Source organism: Neoarius graeffei, chromosome 5 (genome assembly GCF_027579695.1).
Source record: "Neoarius graeffei isolate fNeoGra1 chromosome 5, fNeoGra1.pri, whole genome shotgun sequence".
NCBI lineage: Eukaryota > Metazoa > Chordata > Actinopteri > Siluriformes > Ariidae > Neoarius > Neoarius graeffei.
The window spans coordinates 46,758,455-46,774,039 of record NC_083573.1 but is presented as its reverse complement, the minus strand read 5'-3'; the positions used below and the strand labels follow the sequence as shown (position 1 = coordinate 46,774,039).

The following is a 15,585-nucleotide window of genomic DNA, read 5'->3' as shown; positions in this document are numbered from 1 at the left end:
CCAGTTGGTGGCAGTAATACACCTTTAAGTTGGTTTGCCAACCACCAAAACCCCCCGAAAGAAGTAGTAGTAAATGGTGGACCGTGTTGCTGAGCCAATTGAGGATGAAATAAAAACTCTACTCGAAAATACCCCACCCCACCCAAAAAAAGCAACATAATATGGAATGAAAGTATTTGATGGTAAGAATGCATCTTTTTTAGTTTTCAAGAATTATTATTATAGCATTTTTCACAAATTGCTCCTGTCATTTCGCCTGTCCATTTACATTCTAAACGGAAATTATTTTGTTGGATCTTTTGTATAAAGTTTTTATTTACCAAATTTGCTAAAAATAAAAATGCTCTGTTTCTCAAAATCCAGTGAATGAGGATAGAATAAAACAGTTATTCCACTCAATCTCATCGTACATGGCTTATAGCCAACTCGGTGCTCCGCGTCTCATTGGCTATCAGCTCATATTTGCGTGGAATAACTGTTAAAGATCACTTTTACTGCTGCAATGTAAGTTAAGCATTCAAACTGCATTCATCATAGGTTTCTAGCATTTCTATCGTCACAACTAATTCACAAGGTTTTGTATGGTGGACACATGACATAAATTAAAAGGCTTCCACCACAGGACAGAGGGTTTTGAGCTGTGCACTTTATCAGTAACTACATTTTGCCATTAATTTTAACAGAGGAAAATTTTTTTTTTGCTGCTATGGACCCTTTTCACGTGACGTCACGACAAACGCGGCCGCCATTTTGGACGTGTACTACCAGTAGTTTACCACAGCCAACATTGAGGAACGGCAGCAAAGAAAGTGTTTATTTTCAGCAAGACTTCCATCATGCCACTATGTTGTTGTGCACCTGGATGTAGTAACCATCAACAAACAAGGCAAGGGTTATCATTTTATCGGATCCCGGTAGATGCTGACCGACGGAGAAGATGGATAGCGGCATACCAACGCTTGTGTAGTGACCACTTTGTTGGAGGTAAGACGAATAAAATTAGCCAGAAAAGGCATTACATTGCTGTTAACATTCCATTCTAGTTTACTGTAATTATGATCTGGCAGCTATTTACACCGGCTCCAGTGTAAATAGCCACTGGAGCCAACGTCCGAGGTTCCGGCGCGCTCGCCGCGGAGCCGGCGGCCGCGGAGCCGGCGCGCGCGCGCTCGCGGCCCGGCCGGAGCCGGCGGCCGCGGAGCCGGCGCGCGCTCGCTCACGGCCCGGCCGGACGTTGGCTCCGGCAGCTATTTACACTGGATCTGGTGTAAATAGCTGCCAGATCATAATTACAGTAAACTAGTAAATACAGTTTTCTGCATCTCGCTCCTTTTTCTTTTATGTTTGTCGCCTTCCTCGCATTCAAACCGATTTGAGCCGAAGTCCACTACATGTCCAAAATGGCGGTCGCGTTTACGAAGGTCACGTGACTGAAAAGGGTCCATAGCATAAGTGAAAAATGAACTAACTTGTTTCAAAGGCGTTCCACAACATTAATGTTACTATAAACTGATAAACGTATGACGTGTCAATCTTTAATAAAAAAAAATGCGTAACCACTGGCAATTTGCAGTTGTATGGAGGAAGGAAACACAATGAGACGTGCTACTGTAGGAACAGAATCGACTTCAGAAGAAGCTTTGGGTCAGAGCATGTCGCACCACCGTGTTCTTGATTATTTTCCTACACTAGCACCCCCACATCCTGTTTCATTCCTTACATGTTTTACAGCTTTATGATTTTGGTTGAAATTTGTATTTGTATTTTCTCGGAGTAAACCATCTCTTCTGTCCTACTGACACTGGTTGTTAGTAAAACTCACATTTTTTTTTTAATCTAGTTCTAGATGCTTATATGACATTATCGCACCATTGCTCTATTATTTATTAATCATGTCATACCCATGTTATTATTTATCAATCATGTCATACACATGTATATGTATGTGTGTCCTGATGGATACCATGCGTTCAAATGGGTCCTGTGTGTTTGCGGCTTTGTCGAGCAATTCGCTGTACTCCAGCTCCTCACACAGCCTCTGCAGGGTGTTGAGTGGCTCGTTCAGCTGTACTGGCATGGCCACCTTGGACAGGTCTTTTCCGATGTTATTTTTCAGGATGTTCCACAGACTGATGTTGCTGGTGTTGGGGCTTGGAGAGGGGAGCAAAGAACGCCGCTTTACCTGGGGAACACCATTCTCAACACAATCTAAGAGCAGAACAGATTCATTGGATGAGGAAGACTATTCCTGGAGTATCAGAATGTTCTGGAAATTGTCTCAGAGGTATGAAAGAAGTACACGCTACAATAAATCTCAAATGTCTTGGTGCTTGGACCAATTTTGACTTGGACTGAAAGAACAAGAGCCTGAGTCACCTGAGTCAAGTTTCTCATTCTGGACCTCGTTGCTGAAGTTGTCCATGGAGATATTATCGCTGATATCGCTGATATACGAGTCATCTTCTGAAGGCTAACGAGAGAGAGAGAGAGATCTTTATTATGGCAGTTCCGCCGTCTTGTCAGATTAACACCTCCTGCTCAGAGCAGGTTACTCACATGCCTGGGGAGCACTGATCGCTCTGCTCCTCTTTTACCACCCACCATTAACAACAGTGGAAGTCTCACTCAAGTGTGCGCAGCATGTTTGTATGATTGAATTTGAGAGTAGGAGTGGAGGATAGAGAGAGAGAGAGAGAGAGAGAGAGAGACTCTCATGGGACGGGAACAAATTTTCACTTGGCTCTTTGGAGGGGTATTTTTAGAAGCAAGCAATTAACTCCATTTTCACATTACTTCTGCTACTGGAGCTGCTTGGACAGGTCTGCCTAAAGCAAAAAAGAAAATGAGTGCAAGAGAAACGAGAGAGATGAGATACAGATGCCTTGAACCTGAAACATCTAAGGTTGGTTTATAGTGCATCATCCAACATACTGTTGGCTGTAGCATCAAACACCAATCAACACTGAACTAGAAACTCTCCTACTCCCAGGATATGAGTCACATATCCTCAGCAGGAAGGGGAAAGTGAAGGTGGGCATAGCTCTCAGCATAGTAATATTCCTGGAAAAACATCATGCTGTAAGCAATATATTACAAAGTAGTGAAGTGTTGAAATAGTTCTACAGAATGATAAGAACACGGTGCCGTAAGTTTAAAATAAAACGGCATAACATGTACAGAGTGGCCATGAAGGTCCTGACCTCGTTCTCAGAAGAGCTTGCTGAAACCAAGACTTCTTGAGCGTCAAAGAACTCGGACAGGGACTCTGTAATGGACGCTCGGCTTTCGTTGGACACCTGGTGGACGAGGTGGCGGGAGCAGTCTGAGGATTCCTGCTTCTGAAAGGGCAAGTCATAGCTTTGTAGAAAATTAAGACATACTATATACAGGTCTTACGCAGTGTCTATTTTTCATCATTCCCCCAGGTACATAGCAGTCAAAGAGGAAATCAAAAGACATTGAAAATAGTCTATCATGGATCGAAACAAAATTATTTACCAAATATCACTTGCTCCCATTTTTTTATTTACAGAAAAAACATAGCCAAGCCCAATTAATAAAGATGTAAGCATATCATGGCTACTGATTCTAAACAGGAAAGAAAGCTAGAAGCTCGCCCTGCAAACCATGCTAATTAGTGCAGAAGGAAAGTGTTGATTCAGAAAGCACGCTGTTGACAGAGTAAACCACAGGAAATACCATGGGTGATGATGTGTTCTGCCTGTGGGGGAGTTTGACTGTTTCGGTACATGTTGTCAAGGAATTTTTTTAACTAGCACCAATTTAAAAGGATTACGTAACTATCAAATCTTATGTATGAAATAAAGTTAAGGCACGGCAGAATGATTACTTGCTATAGGTTTCTGCAAGGCAAGTGACTAATACACTGCTTGTACAATGGTGAAATATTCTCCAAAGTTTATTTTTTATGATTTCCATCATGTACTGTGATAAGGGACAAAACATATGTAGCTCACTGGCTCACCTGAGATTTTAATTTTAAAAAATCTGACAATGGCAGCTGTCTCTGATCACAATGGCACTAAATTGACCACGAGGGAGCTCATGATCAAAGAATTTTTTATTTATTTTTTATCCATCACAGCAAAATCAGGCTGAAAATTGTACCATGTCAAAGCCAGCTTTAAAAGTAGACTGCCTTTCAGATTTTTAAAGTTTAGGTCGTAAAAAGAATTTTCCTTGACACCCAATTATTTTTGTTTAGTGGACCGAAAGCTACTGAATTCGAATCACAGACTTCCAAGTTTATTAGTTGTTGTTTTTTATTTTTTAAATAGAACAGTTGATGAATTTAGGCCCAAGTGGCCCTAAATCCTCTGTTATTTTTTTCTTGCTTCACCGTGACGCAATACAAATACTACGTCATGCATCACGTGATGGGCTTTCCCTGTTTGCACAAGGCATTGTGGGATACAAATTTGAAACAGGAAAGAACAATGGAGGATGCGAATGAAACGTGAAAGACCAACTACACTAACAGAAAGCGAGAAGAAAAGATGCGATGTTGCAAAGGAAAGGAAATGCAGGACCAAACTAATAAATATCGGCGGTCAGCGAGCGCCTCGGTGTGATCAGCTGTTAGTTTAGCGACAGAATGATGTAACTGTCAGTGCACAGTCAAGGTAAACCTGTAGATGGCAGTAATGCAACACTGGATGCCAGCTGCCGTAAAACCCAAAAGATGAAGATAAAGGGAAGCGTGCGCACGAGCACACAGACTTCCTCTGTCTGCTTGACTGCATGAAGTGGGTAATTTCATGCATATTATTTGCTATGGAATCCCCTGAAATTAAATAACTTCCCAGCCACAGAATGGCCTATTTATTATTATTATTTAGATATTACAGAAATAAACATACATCACAATGACCAAATTTCAGCGGGAACTAAATTTCACCGATTTTATGAAATCGAAAGGCCGTCTACTTTTAATCTCAAAGTGTCATATTCATACGCTGAATAGTATTACAGATACTTTTTATCTTTTTAAAACGTGAAGACATATTTCTCCTGGTTTTTCCCATTGAGTACACGGAGTTAAAACAAGACGTGCCTTTTCAAGAAACAGTAAGTTACACACTTCGACACAGTTATGAATAATACTTTCCTGATGAATCACAGAAATGGTCGGAGTTTTTAAGCACATGTTTGGTCACTGCTAACAATAGCTGGGAGCAACAAAAAAACTGACTGGACTCTGCCTCGTGTTTCATTTATGAGCTGGATTAACCCTTGGCAGTGGCATTGACTGGAATGTGGGGATGATGCTGATGAGTGTATAAGAAGAGGGTGGTGTATTCCTCACACCCACCTGCAGTGAGCCTGTGCTGAAGTTTTTAAGGACGGCAGGCTCTGAGATATGCGACTCTATGTGTATCTTGCAGAGGCGCTCTCTCAAGTCAGAGTTCTGTGCTAAAGCCTGCAAAAGCAAACAGCAACCAGCATAAGCGCGCACGCACACACACACACAGCAAACTGCTCCCTACAGATGCTCCACTCTTCTGGAACAGAACACATTTATCACCATCTCAACTCTGAACTGTCATATGTTGGATGTGTTCATATTAAAAGTTATAAAATGGAACTATTATTAAAACTTGATGAGCCTGCTTTTTTGCCAGGCCACAAATTGTTATTTGAGATATGCCATTTCCCACAAACTGTGTTGGCTAGATAGTCTCAAACTGAAAAGTCTCCCACAAGCTGGTTTATTAGGTGTCCACCGGCTGGACGATGACAGCCCATTTTTCAGTGCATCTCACTGTCTTTAATCAGGTCTTAAAAAGCTTTGGATATAAACTAATAAGAGGATGCTGTTATGGAAGGAATAAAACAGGACTATCATAGGAAGTAGCATGTCCCAAAGTGTTTTATTCCAATTTGCTAACAATTTTTTTTATTAATCAAAGTCATGCAACATCCCGTTATCACTTATATTAGAGCAGCTCTCTGTCCTGAAGACTCCAGTGGAGAAAATCTACTAACCGTTACAAGGAACAAAGTTAAATCCATATTACATGCAATTTAAAAATCACATATGTGGTCAATAACTGTAATAACCCCTACATGAAATTCCTCAATCACGGGTATTGATATTAAGAAAAACAAAACACTAACACATACATGTCAACCTTTGGTCAATCAAACCTGTATAACCAACCTCCAAGATCCGTATTTCCCTTATAAAATCCGTATAAGATGCAAAATAAAATAATTTACCTAAAATTTGAATGATAATTAACAATGATATATCCCAGTTACTTTTTATTCAATATTAATAACAATAAACCTTCAGAATGAATACAAAGCTCCAATGTTTGACAAAAACACAAAGTGTTATCAGCGTAGTTACGAAGGAAATACTTCGTTGTTTGGAGACAGGTTTCACCGAGCAGCTATTATGCGCGAGACTTCATATTAGCCACAAAGTCAGGAAAATCTGTTCGTAAAATTACGTTATAATGACCAAATACAATGAAAAGTATTTTTCCAGTCTCACCTGTGAAAGGTAATCACATGTGATCTCGTTTGGACGGTAAACCTGTTGGTACAGTTAAACGCAGCACATGAATGAGGCATCTTTATTCTCGGCTACTGTCTAGACGCTATACCAGAGACGGCTGAAGAATCTCCACTTTGCCACATCCAATATGGCGGCGAGGATGACGTATGATTCTACGCAGAAGGCGGCGTCTATGTTTATATGTCTATGACTTCACGGTTGGCGGGATTCTCGCAATGCGGTGTGCGCATGATCAAAAGTGGAACGAAGTCTCGCTACCACAAGATAACGCGCGATTTCATAAGACTCTTTACTGGCTGTCTGTGGTGTACAGTACGTTTGTAAATGTTATGCGCTCTTTTATCATCGTGGGAACTGATTATAGCTCTAAATAAATATTGAAGTTTTTTTAAAGAATCCGTATAACTTTATTTATACGCCCGTTTACTACGTTTATTGAATCAAATCCGTATAAAATACGGACATTCCGTATAGGTTGACATGTATGCTAACACATACACTCACTGAGCACTTTATTAGGAACACCGGTACACCTAGTCCTTCATCCAATCATCTAATCAATCATGTGGCAGCAGTGCAATGCATAAAATCATGCAGATATGGATAAGCAGCTTCAGGTAGTGTTCACATCAACCAACAGAGTGGAGAAAAAAAAAAGTAATCATCATGATTGTCATGTCATGATTGTCGGTGCCAGATGGGAGGGTTTGAGTATTTCTATAACTGTTGATCTCTTGGGATTTTCACACACAACGGTCTTGAGAGTTTACTCAGAATGGTGCAATAAAGAAAAAAAAATCCAGTAAACAGCAGTTCTGCAGATAGAAATGTATTATTGATGAGTGAGGTTGAGGGAGAAAGGCCAGACTGGTTCAAGCTGACAGAAAGGCTTGAGTAACTCAGATAACTAATCTGTATAATTGTGATGATCAGTAAAGCATCTAAGAATGCAAAACACATTGAACCTTGAGGCAGATGGGCTACAACAGCAGAAGACCACGTCGGGTTCCACTTCTCTCAGCCAAGAAATAAAAGCCAAGTCTGCAGTGTACACAGGCTCACCAAAACTGGACAGGTGCAGACTGGAAAAATGTAGCCTGGTCTGATGAATCTTGATTTCTGCTGAAGCACACAGATGGTAGAGTCAGAATTTGACAGCAACAGCATGAACCCATGGACTCAACCTGCCTTGTGTCAATAGTCCCGGCTGGTGGAGGTGGTGTAACGATGAGGGGAATGCTTCTTGGCACACTCTAGGACTGTTGATACCAATCACTTGAATCCCACAGACTATTTGGGTATTGTTGTTGATCATATGCATCCCTTCATGGCCACAATTTACCTTCTTCTAATGGTTACTCCCAGCATGATAATGAACCATGTCACAAAGTAAAAGTCGTCTCAAACTGGTTTCATGAACATGACAACGAGTGTTCTTCGGTGGCCTTCTTAGCCACCAGATCTGAATCCAGCAGAACACTTTTGGGATGTGGGAGAACAGGAGCTTCAGAGCATGAAAGTTCACCTGAAAAATCTGCAGCAATTGTATGATAAAATGTCAACATGGACCATCCATCCATTATCTGTAGCCACTTATCCTGTTCTACAGAGTCGCAGGCAAGCTGGAGCCTATCCCAGCTGACTATGGGCGAGAGGCGGGGTACACCCTGGACAAGTCGCCAGGTCATCGCAGGGCTGACACAGAGACAAACAACCATTCACACTCACATTCACACCTACGATCAATTTAGAGCCACCAATTAGCCTAACCTGCATGTCTTTGGACTGTGGGGGAAACCGGAGCACCCGGAAGAAACCCACAGATACCCCTTTTCCACCAAATCAGTTCCAGGGCTGGTTCGGGGCCAGTGCTGGTGCTGGTTCACAACTCGTTCAACTTGCGAGCCAGCTGAGAACCAGTTTGCTTTTCCATCGCTCACGGTGCTAAGAGAAGACACATCATTACGTCGCTGTATACGTCAGTTACATCGTTGTATACGTCAGTTACGTCGCTACGTTTGCATAGACCTTGGCGCGAATATCGAAGCAAAAACAACACGGAAGAAGCAGCAGCAGCAACAACAACAATAATAATAATAATAATGGCTGACTTCGCGTTTGTACAGCTGCTGCTTCTCGTCGCTTAAAAATGGCGATCTTTCGCGATCTTGTTATTGTTGTCGGTCTTAACAACTCCACCCCCCCCCCGCTAACGTAAGCGGTTCTTTCCTCTGGCCCAGCAGAGAGTTGGTGCTAGCCTGGAACCGGTTTTTCTGGCCCCAGAGCCAGTTCTTTGTCAGTGGAAACAGAAAACCCGGTTCCAAACTAAGCACTGGCCCCGAACCAGCCCTGGAACTGCTTTGGTGGAAAAGGGGCAACAGACACAGGGAGAACATGCAAACTCCGCACAGAAAGGCCCTCGCCGGCTGCTGGGCTCGAACCCAGGACCTTCTTGCTGTGAGGCAACTGTGCTAACCACTACACCACCGTGCTGCCCCAACATGGACAAGAAACTCAAAATAATGTTTCCAACATCATGTGGAATCCATGCCACGAAGAACTGAGGCTGTTTTGAAAGCAAAAGGAGTCACTATCCAGTATGGTGTTCCTAATAATGTGCTCAGTGAGTGTACATTTAATGATGTATACTTTAAAGGGATAGTTCGGGATTTTTGACATGAATCTGTATGGCATCCCCATCAATAGTGTCGTGCAAACACACTGACTTACCCCTGACAGCATCCTGTGAGTCCAGTTCTTGTCCAGTTTTGGTCCAGACGAAAGTAGTCCGGCAAGTTTGTTGGGGTCACGAAAGTAAAACGTTTTTCGTCTCAAAACAGTATGTGTTCAAAAGAGTGATATATTTGCATCACAAAACCGTTGCCAAATAAAAAGTCAGACCTCGAAATCGCTTGGCACTATTTTCTCTCCCTCAGTATCACTGCGCGCTGTCATGTTGACATCTGCGCAGGAATCAACACCTTTCCCGTTGTTTGGCAGTGATTAGGAGTTCAGATCAGCGGCGCTAACAAGCTAATTTGAGAGCAAGAACAGCGACAAATTTATCACCTTCTATAACCTATACAATAATATATTTGTGAAAATGGTGCGCACTTGTGACTATCCAGGCTGTAGCAACAAAGATGTGGCTGAATCTCCGCACACATTTCATCGTCGTAGTCAGACATGTTGTCGCTAACTTTGCTAGCAGTAAACAATGTAGTGATGTGTCGGTCGCGAACGATCCGGTTCAAAGAGCTGGCTCTTTGAAGTGAATGACGGGAGCCGGCTCTTCAGTGGGAGCCGAGTTGGGGAGCCGAATTAGTTTTTTGTCCTTAGGTGCCTCAGAGAGAGAGAGAGAGAAAGAGAGAGAGAGAGAGACAGAGTTCAGCTCAGCTGAAGGATGATTGTCTATTTGACAACCATGATCATTGTTTTGTTGCCGTGAATTCCTAAAGCTCATGATATAAATTGTCGCTCATAAATTGACAGGTTCGGTCGGCAACCGCCTTGGCATGGCCAGATTAATCTGCGGTATACAACGAGACAGCAGTCATTATAACAGGAGCATATTTGCTGTTCCAGCGGCTTCTCATTACTGGTGGAGCAGAGTGCGGCACTTTTTTCTCTTTTTACATGCGCTCAAGGTGCCACATATTTTGTTGCACATTGTTCTGTGTTTGTTAAAATAATTTCCAACTTTGCTTCATAGTTTCTTAGGCCTGATTTATACTTCATAATTTATTTTGTGGCATTTTGTTCAAGGTCGAGTGTGAAATAAAGCCATAAAGGATAAACAGTTGATGTCTTCTGTGTATTTTATATTGGTAATATAACACAGTTTTGCATTATGTTTGTGAGAAAATAATTTATTAATTGGTAAGTAAGTTTTATTTCTATAGCTAGAACATTGTTACACTGCTATACTTTACAAAGCTTTACAATGGCTACAAAAACTAAAAGCTAAAATGGAAAACATCCTATTGATAAAATATAAATAAAAATGTAATTAATTAACTAGTTAACTGCAGCAATTAAATCAAAAATAAAATCTCAGGAGCCGTTTGGGAGCCGAAAGAGCCGGCTCCTTATAGTAAGAAGAGCCAAAAGAGCCGGCTCCTGAAAAAGAGCCGAAATTCCCATCACTAAAACAATGAATGAACCAGCCGTGGCTGTCACCTGGCGGCAGCGCGCAGTGATAAGAAGGGAGAGAAAATAGTGCCAAGCGATTTCGAGGTCTGACTTTTTATTTGGCAACGGTTTTGTGATGCAAATATATCACTCTTTTGAACACATACTGTTTTGAGACGAAAAACGTTTTACTTTCGTGACCCCAACAAACTTGCCGGACTACTTTCGTCTGGACCAAAACTGGACAAGAACTGGACTCACAGGATGCTGTCAGGGGTAAGTCAGTGTGTTTGCACAACACTATTGATGGGGATGCCATACAGATTCATGTCAAAAATCCCGAACTATCCTTTTAAGAAAGGCTCTTTACTAATTAATAAGTAGAGCCTCTTGATGCCTCATTAAAGATGGTAAGATGCATCAAAATCTTTTTTACAACACAGTACAAGTACAAAATAGCAGCGTGGAGACAAGTCTGTTTTAATAGTGCCTTCAAGTCATGTCAGAATTACAGTAATTATAAGCTAAAAATCATTAAAAAAAAGCATCTTTGCCAAACTCATAATTAGATGTTGGGATTTGTGAATTTTCTGAAAGCTCTAACTCAACAGGGTGTGAAATGACATTATGTACAACTGAGAAATAGGGACAGCAAGCTGGAACAGAATAACGTTAGGTTTTAAATTCCCTATCATTTTCAGTAATAGCCTCATAACAAAACAAATACTTCAGTGCAGCAGTTGAGCTTTTAGCTTTTTGCAGATCTCCCAAGTGACCCACATCTGGAGGGTCAGACCCGCAAAATGAAATCCAAACTAGCTGACCCGCCAAGACATGAAAAAACCTGCATCAGAAAAATCTAAAGTGTAATGTCAATGATCTGTCAGGATTTACAGCCGAGCTCCTGCCATACTTAAGAGAATATGGGAATGCATCGACCTGATTTTTGATGGCTTTTGCAACCGTACGACGTCTGTACATATGAACGATGTATGTGTACCACCACAGGGAACCCTGTGCAAGGCAACGTATCTCATAAATACTTGACCACCAGACAATGACATTTGTATCTTTATTTGCATAACACAGATGGGTTTTTATCCAGTGCTGATTTTTAATTTCCTTTTTAAAAAAATAATATGGGATTATTTATTACACTCATTAGTAGCTCTGCTTGTAGGGACTGCCTAAATATATTTATTCTATCCACATTCACTGGATATGAGCAATTCCGTGCTTTGATTGGCTACTCTACTACTAGGCTATCAGCTGATATACCATGAGTAGAGAAAAACTAAATGGCGGAGCGTGTTGCTGAACCAACTGAGGATGAAATAAAAACTCTACTCAAAAACAAAACCCCCCAAAATACAAAAAAAGCAACAAAATATGGAATAAATGTATTTGATGGTAAGAATGTATGTTTTTTATTTTTCAAGAATTATTATTATAGCATTTTCTCCAAATTGCTACTGTCATTTCACCGGTTTGTTTACATTCTAAGCAGAAATTATTTTGTCAGATGCTTTGTATAAACTTTGTATTTATCGAATTTGCAAAAAAAAAAAAGTGTTCCGTTTCTCAAAATCCAGTGAATGTGGATAGAATTAAACAGTTATTCCACTTAATTTTGCCATACATGGCTTATAGCCAACTCAGTGCTATGCACCTCGTCGGCTATCGGCTCATGTACGACTCAGTTTAGTGAAGTAACTGTTAAGTATTCTAAGCTTAAACTTGCTGATACACATGTGTATGTATTTATTTTCGATCACTTCCAAAACTGCTTTCTGGTATTTCACATGCCAAGATTTTCAGATTGTTTTGACAGGGCCCATGAGTTTACAAGCCAACAGACACATGATAGCTGCGGTCATTGCATGCATGTAGATATGTAAGTTCCATCCATCCGTTATCTGTAGCCGCTTATCCTGTCCTACAGGGTCGCAGGCAAGCTGGAGCCTATCCCAGCTGACTACGGGCGAGAGGCGGGGTACACCCTGGACAAGTCGCCAGGTCATCACAGGGCTGACACATAGACACCCATTCACACTCACATTCACACCTACGGTCAATTTAGAGTCACCAGTTAACCTAACCTGCATGTCTTTGGACTGTGGGGGAAACCGGAGCACCTGAAAGAAACCCACGGGGACACGGGGAGAACATGCAAACTCCACACACAAAGGCCCTCGCTGGCCACTGGGATCGAACCCAGAACCTTCTTGCTGTGAGGCAACAGTGCTAACCACTACACCACCAGATATACAAGTTAATCTTTATAATTACTGATCTCTACCATCATTTATATCTCATGTGCATGATCAGTCATTTGTGCAATCATGTAAGGTTATGATGGACCAAGTACAAGTACACCAAAGAAAAGAAAGTGTGTGCATTATAAAATGAAGTTCAATAAAGAGTGGTCTTTCGCATTTTCGTGTGTACAGCCTGTGAAAGATCAGCCAGGCAAAGCTTTCTGCACAGTGAATATATATTATTTTTAATCACTTATTTAGAAGATCTAGGCCTAATGCTTAAAGTTCCCTTTATATTACTGATTTGTAAAGAGATCTATACATTGGAAATATCCCAGTGTTTTAATGTATTTCAAATCTAGATCTGCATCTGATAGACTCTACTGTAGGGCTATAATAGTCTTATGTCTGTAATGATCTAAGGCTAATGTGTGATTTAGCAAATGTCAAGGTTGTTGCCTCGTCAAAATAAACACAGCTCGGTGCTGTCAGATGCTAAACATGTGTGGTTATAAACTGTCAGCAGTTTCACTTACACTGCAAAAAAATTATATCTTATCAAGTGAGAATATCTTGAATATTGTTGAAACAATCTAGCATTTCCTATTAGAAGGATACAAGACACCAACTCTGAGATTATTAAAACTAGTGCTAGATTGTAACCAACTTATTCCAAGATGTCTTGACAAGTAAAATTATCGGTCCATGCAGCAAGATAATTTCACCAGTATTAAGTAATCTCCTTAAATTCAGTTTTCAATTTTTGCAGTGGGGCGGCACGGTGGTGTAGTGGTTAGCGCTGTCGCCTCACAGCAAGAAGGTCCGGGTTCGAGCCCCGTGGCCGGCGAGGGTCTTTCTGTGCGGAGTTTGCATGTTCTCCCCGTGTCCGCGTGGGTTTCCTCCGGGTGCTCCGGTTTCCCCCACAGTCCAAAGACATGCAGGTTAGGTTAACAGGTGACTCTAAATTGACCGTAGGTGTGAATGTGAGTGTGAATGGTTGTCTATGTGTCAGCCCTGTGACGACCTGGTGACTTGTCCAGGGTGTACCCCGCCTTTCGCCCGTAGTCAGCTGGGATAGGCTCTGGCTTGCCTGTGACCCTGTAGAACAGGATAAAGCGGCTAGAGATAATGAGATGAGATGAGATTTTTGCAGTGTATAAGTTTTGATACCAATATTAAATGTCATAAAAATAAGCCTAACCAAGCTTGGAACTTGCATATTTCAATGCCATTAAAAAAAATAAATAAAAAATTCTGGGAGAGACCCCCGGACCCCCCAGTGGGAGGGGGATTATCCCCTCCTGCATCCTCCCTCCTTAGCGGCCTCAGCTTTTGAGATTACTTCAGAAATGGACCAGCATTTGGAAGTTGGAAATGTGGGACCGATGGTTGTGCCAGGAAAACAGTGCTAAAATATGGCTTAGCTCATGGTTGTGTGCAGTCAGAGAAATAACCCACTTTCAAGCAGAATCTCTCAGTTATTATCTGTAACTACTGTAATTGTGACATGACTGTATGAACTACTGGTCAAATCCAGCATAGGCACTGGGAAATATAGTAGTACAAGAAGTAGAATTTGGGGGGGGGGGCTGTTGATATGCTTGAGATATGGACGTATTTTTCAATAACAAGTCATTCACTGAGCAACAATGCTTCTTCTGGATCGGGGTTCCCAAACTAAAGGTCTGTGATCCCCAAGTGGATAGTGACTGAAACTCACAATCTCTTTTAGTGTATTTTAGTCTTTTTCTCTATCCTCACATACTGCACTAGTGTAGAAATTCAATAATAAATAAACGGACAATTTTCCCTGTTCATCGATCTCTGCTCTACTTTACTCCTTACATATTGTTTGAAGCTGGAGATAAGATGTGTGCTTTCAAACACATTTTCCCACCTTTCGAAAAACCGTGTCAAACTCGCTCTTCCCACTCGATTGGAAAATCAATGCAAGGAGTTTTCCTTGGGTTTTTACTTACTTATGTTGCACATGTTACTTACATACAATTGTCACAAATCCCTCAGTATAAGGCACGTACCCATCATGACATGCGCTGCTCAGACTCTTATCATGATGTTTTGGTTTTACTTCCCGGACCAGCCTCCCCTATTTCTTTATTTGCATACCACCTTATTGCCTCCAGCTGTTTTGTATTTGTTCATCATTAGTTTGCCTAGTTATAACCTCTTGTGTCTGTTTCTTTGTGAAGCCTGGTTCATTTATACTTCGTTTACACGTATTTTACCCGGGTATTTATGAAAACGGGTATCTTCTCCTCCCCGTACTAGAAAATAATTCCGTTTACACAATGCTCAAAAACAGCCAGGGAAGGCTGTCAAAAACATGTCAAACAAATAGAAAGCCAACCAGAGATCTGAAAGCCAAGGAGGAGGGACCGTCAGATCATAATGCTAAAACTCCGTTTCCCCCATAACACGGAGAAAACGCCGTTTTCCACTATTTACACGCAGGCATGAAAACGGAGTTTTCACAAATCTCCACTTTGCTCGGAGTTTTCGAAAGCAGCCGTTTTCAGTGACTGAAGCCTCCGTTTACGTGTAAATGATGGGTGCAACCGCATAAATAAATATCCGTTTTTACAGATACCCGGCTACGTGTAAACGGGGTCTTAATTTGTGTTTCTAACCCTT

General features: G+C 41.4%; 1 protein-coding gene across 4 annotated transcripts in view; it reads right to left on the bottom strand.

The window, feature by feature from the left end:
* osbpl3b (oxysterol binding protein-like 3b) overlaps positions 1-15,585 on the bottom strand; it is a 194,158-nt gene that overhangs the window by 38,024 nt on the left and 140,549 nt on the right. For 3 of the 4 annotated variants that reach the window (XM_060921826.1, XM_060921825.1, XM_060921827.1), the window contains 4 exons: positions 5,333-5,440; positions 3,201-3,338; positions 2,377-2,470; positions 1,964-2,208 (listed from right to left, as the gene is read on the bottom strand). In XM_060921826.1, the coding sequence (XP_060777809.1) occupies positions 1,964-2,208; positions 2,377-2,470; positions 3,201-3,338; positions 5,333-5,440 (585 nt within the window). The remainder of the gene's footprint in view (positions 1-1,963; positions 2,209-2,376; positions 2,471-3,200; positions 3,339-5,332; positions 5,441-15,585) is intronic. The other variant, XM_060921828.1, reaches the window with a different exon arrangement.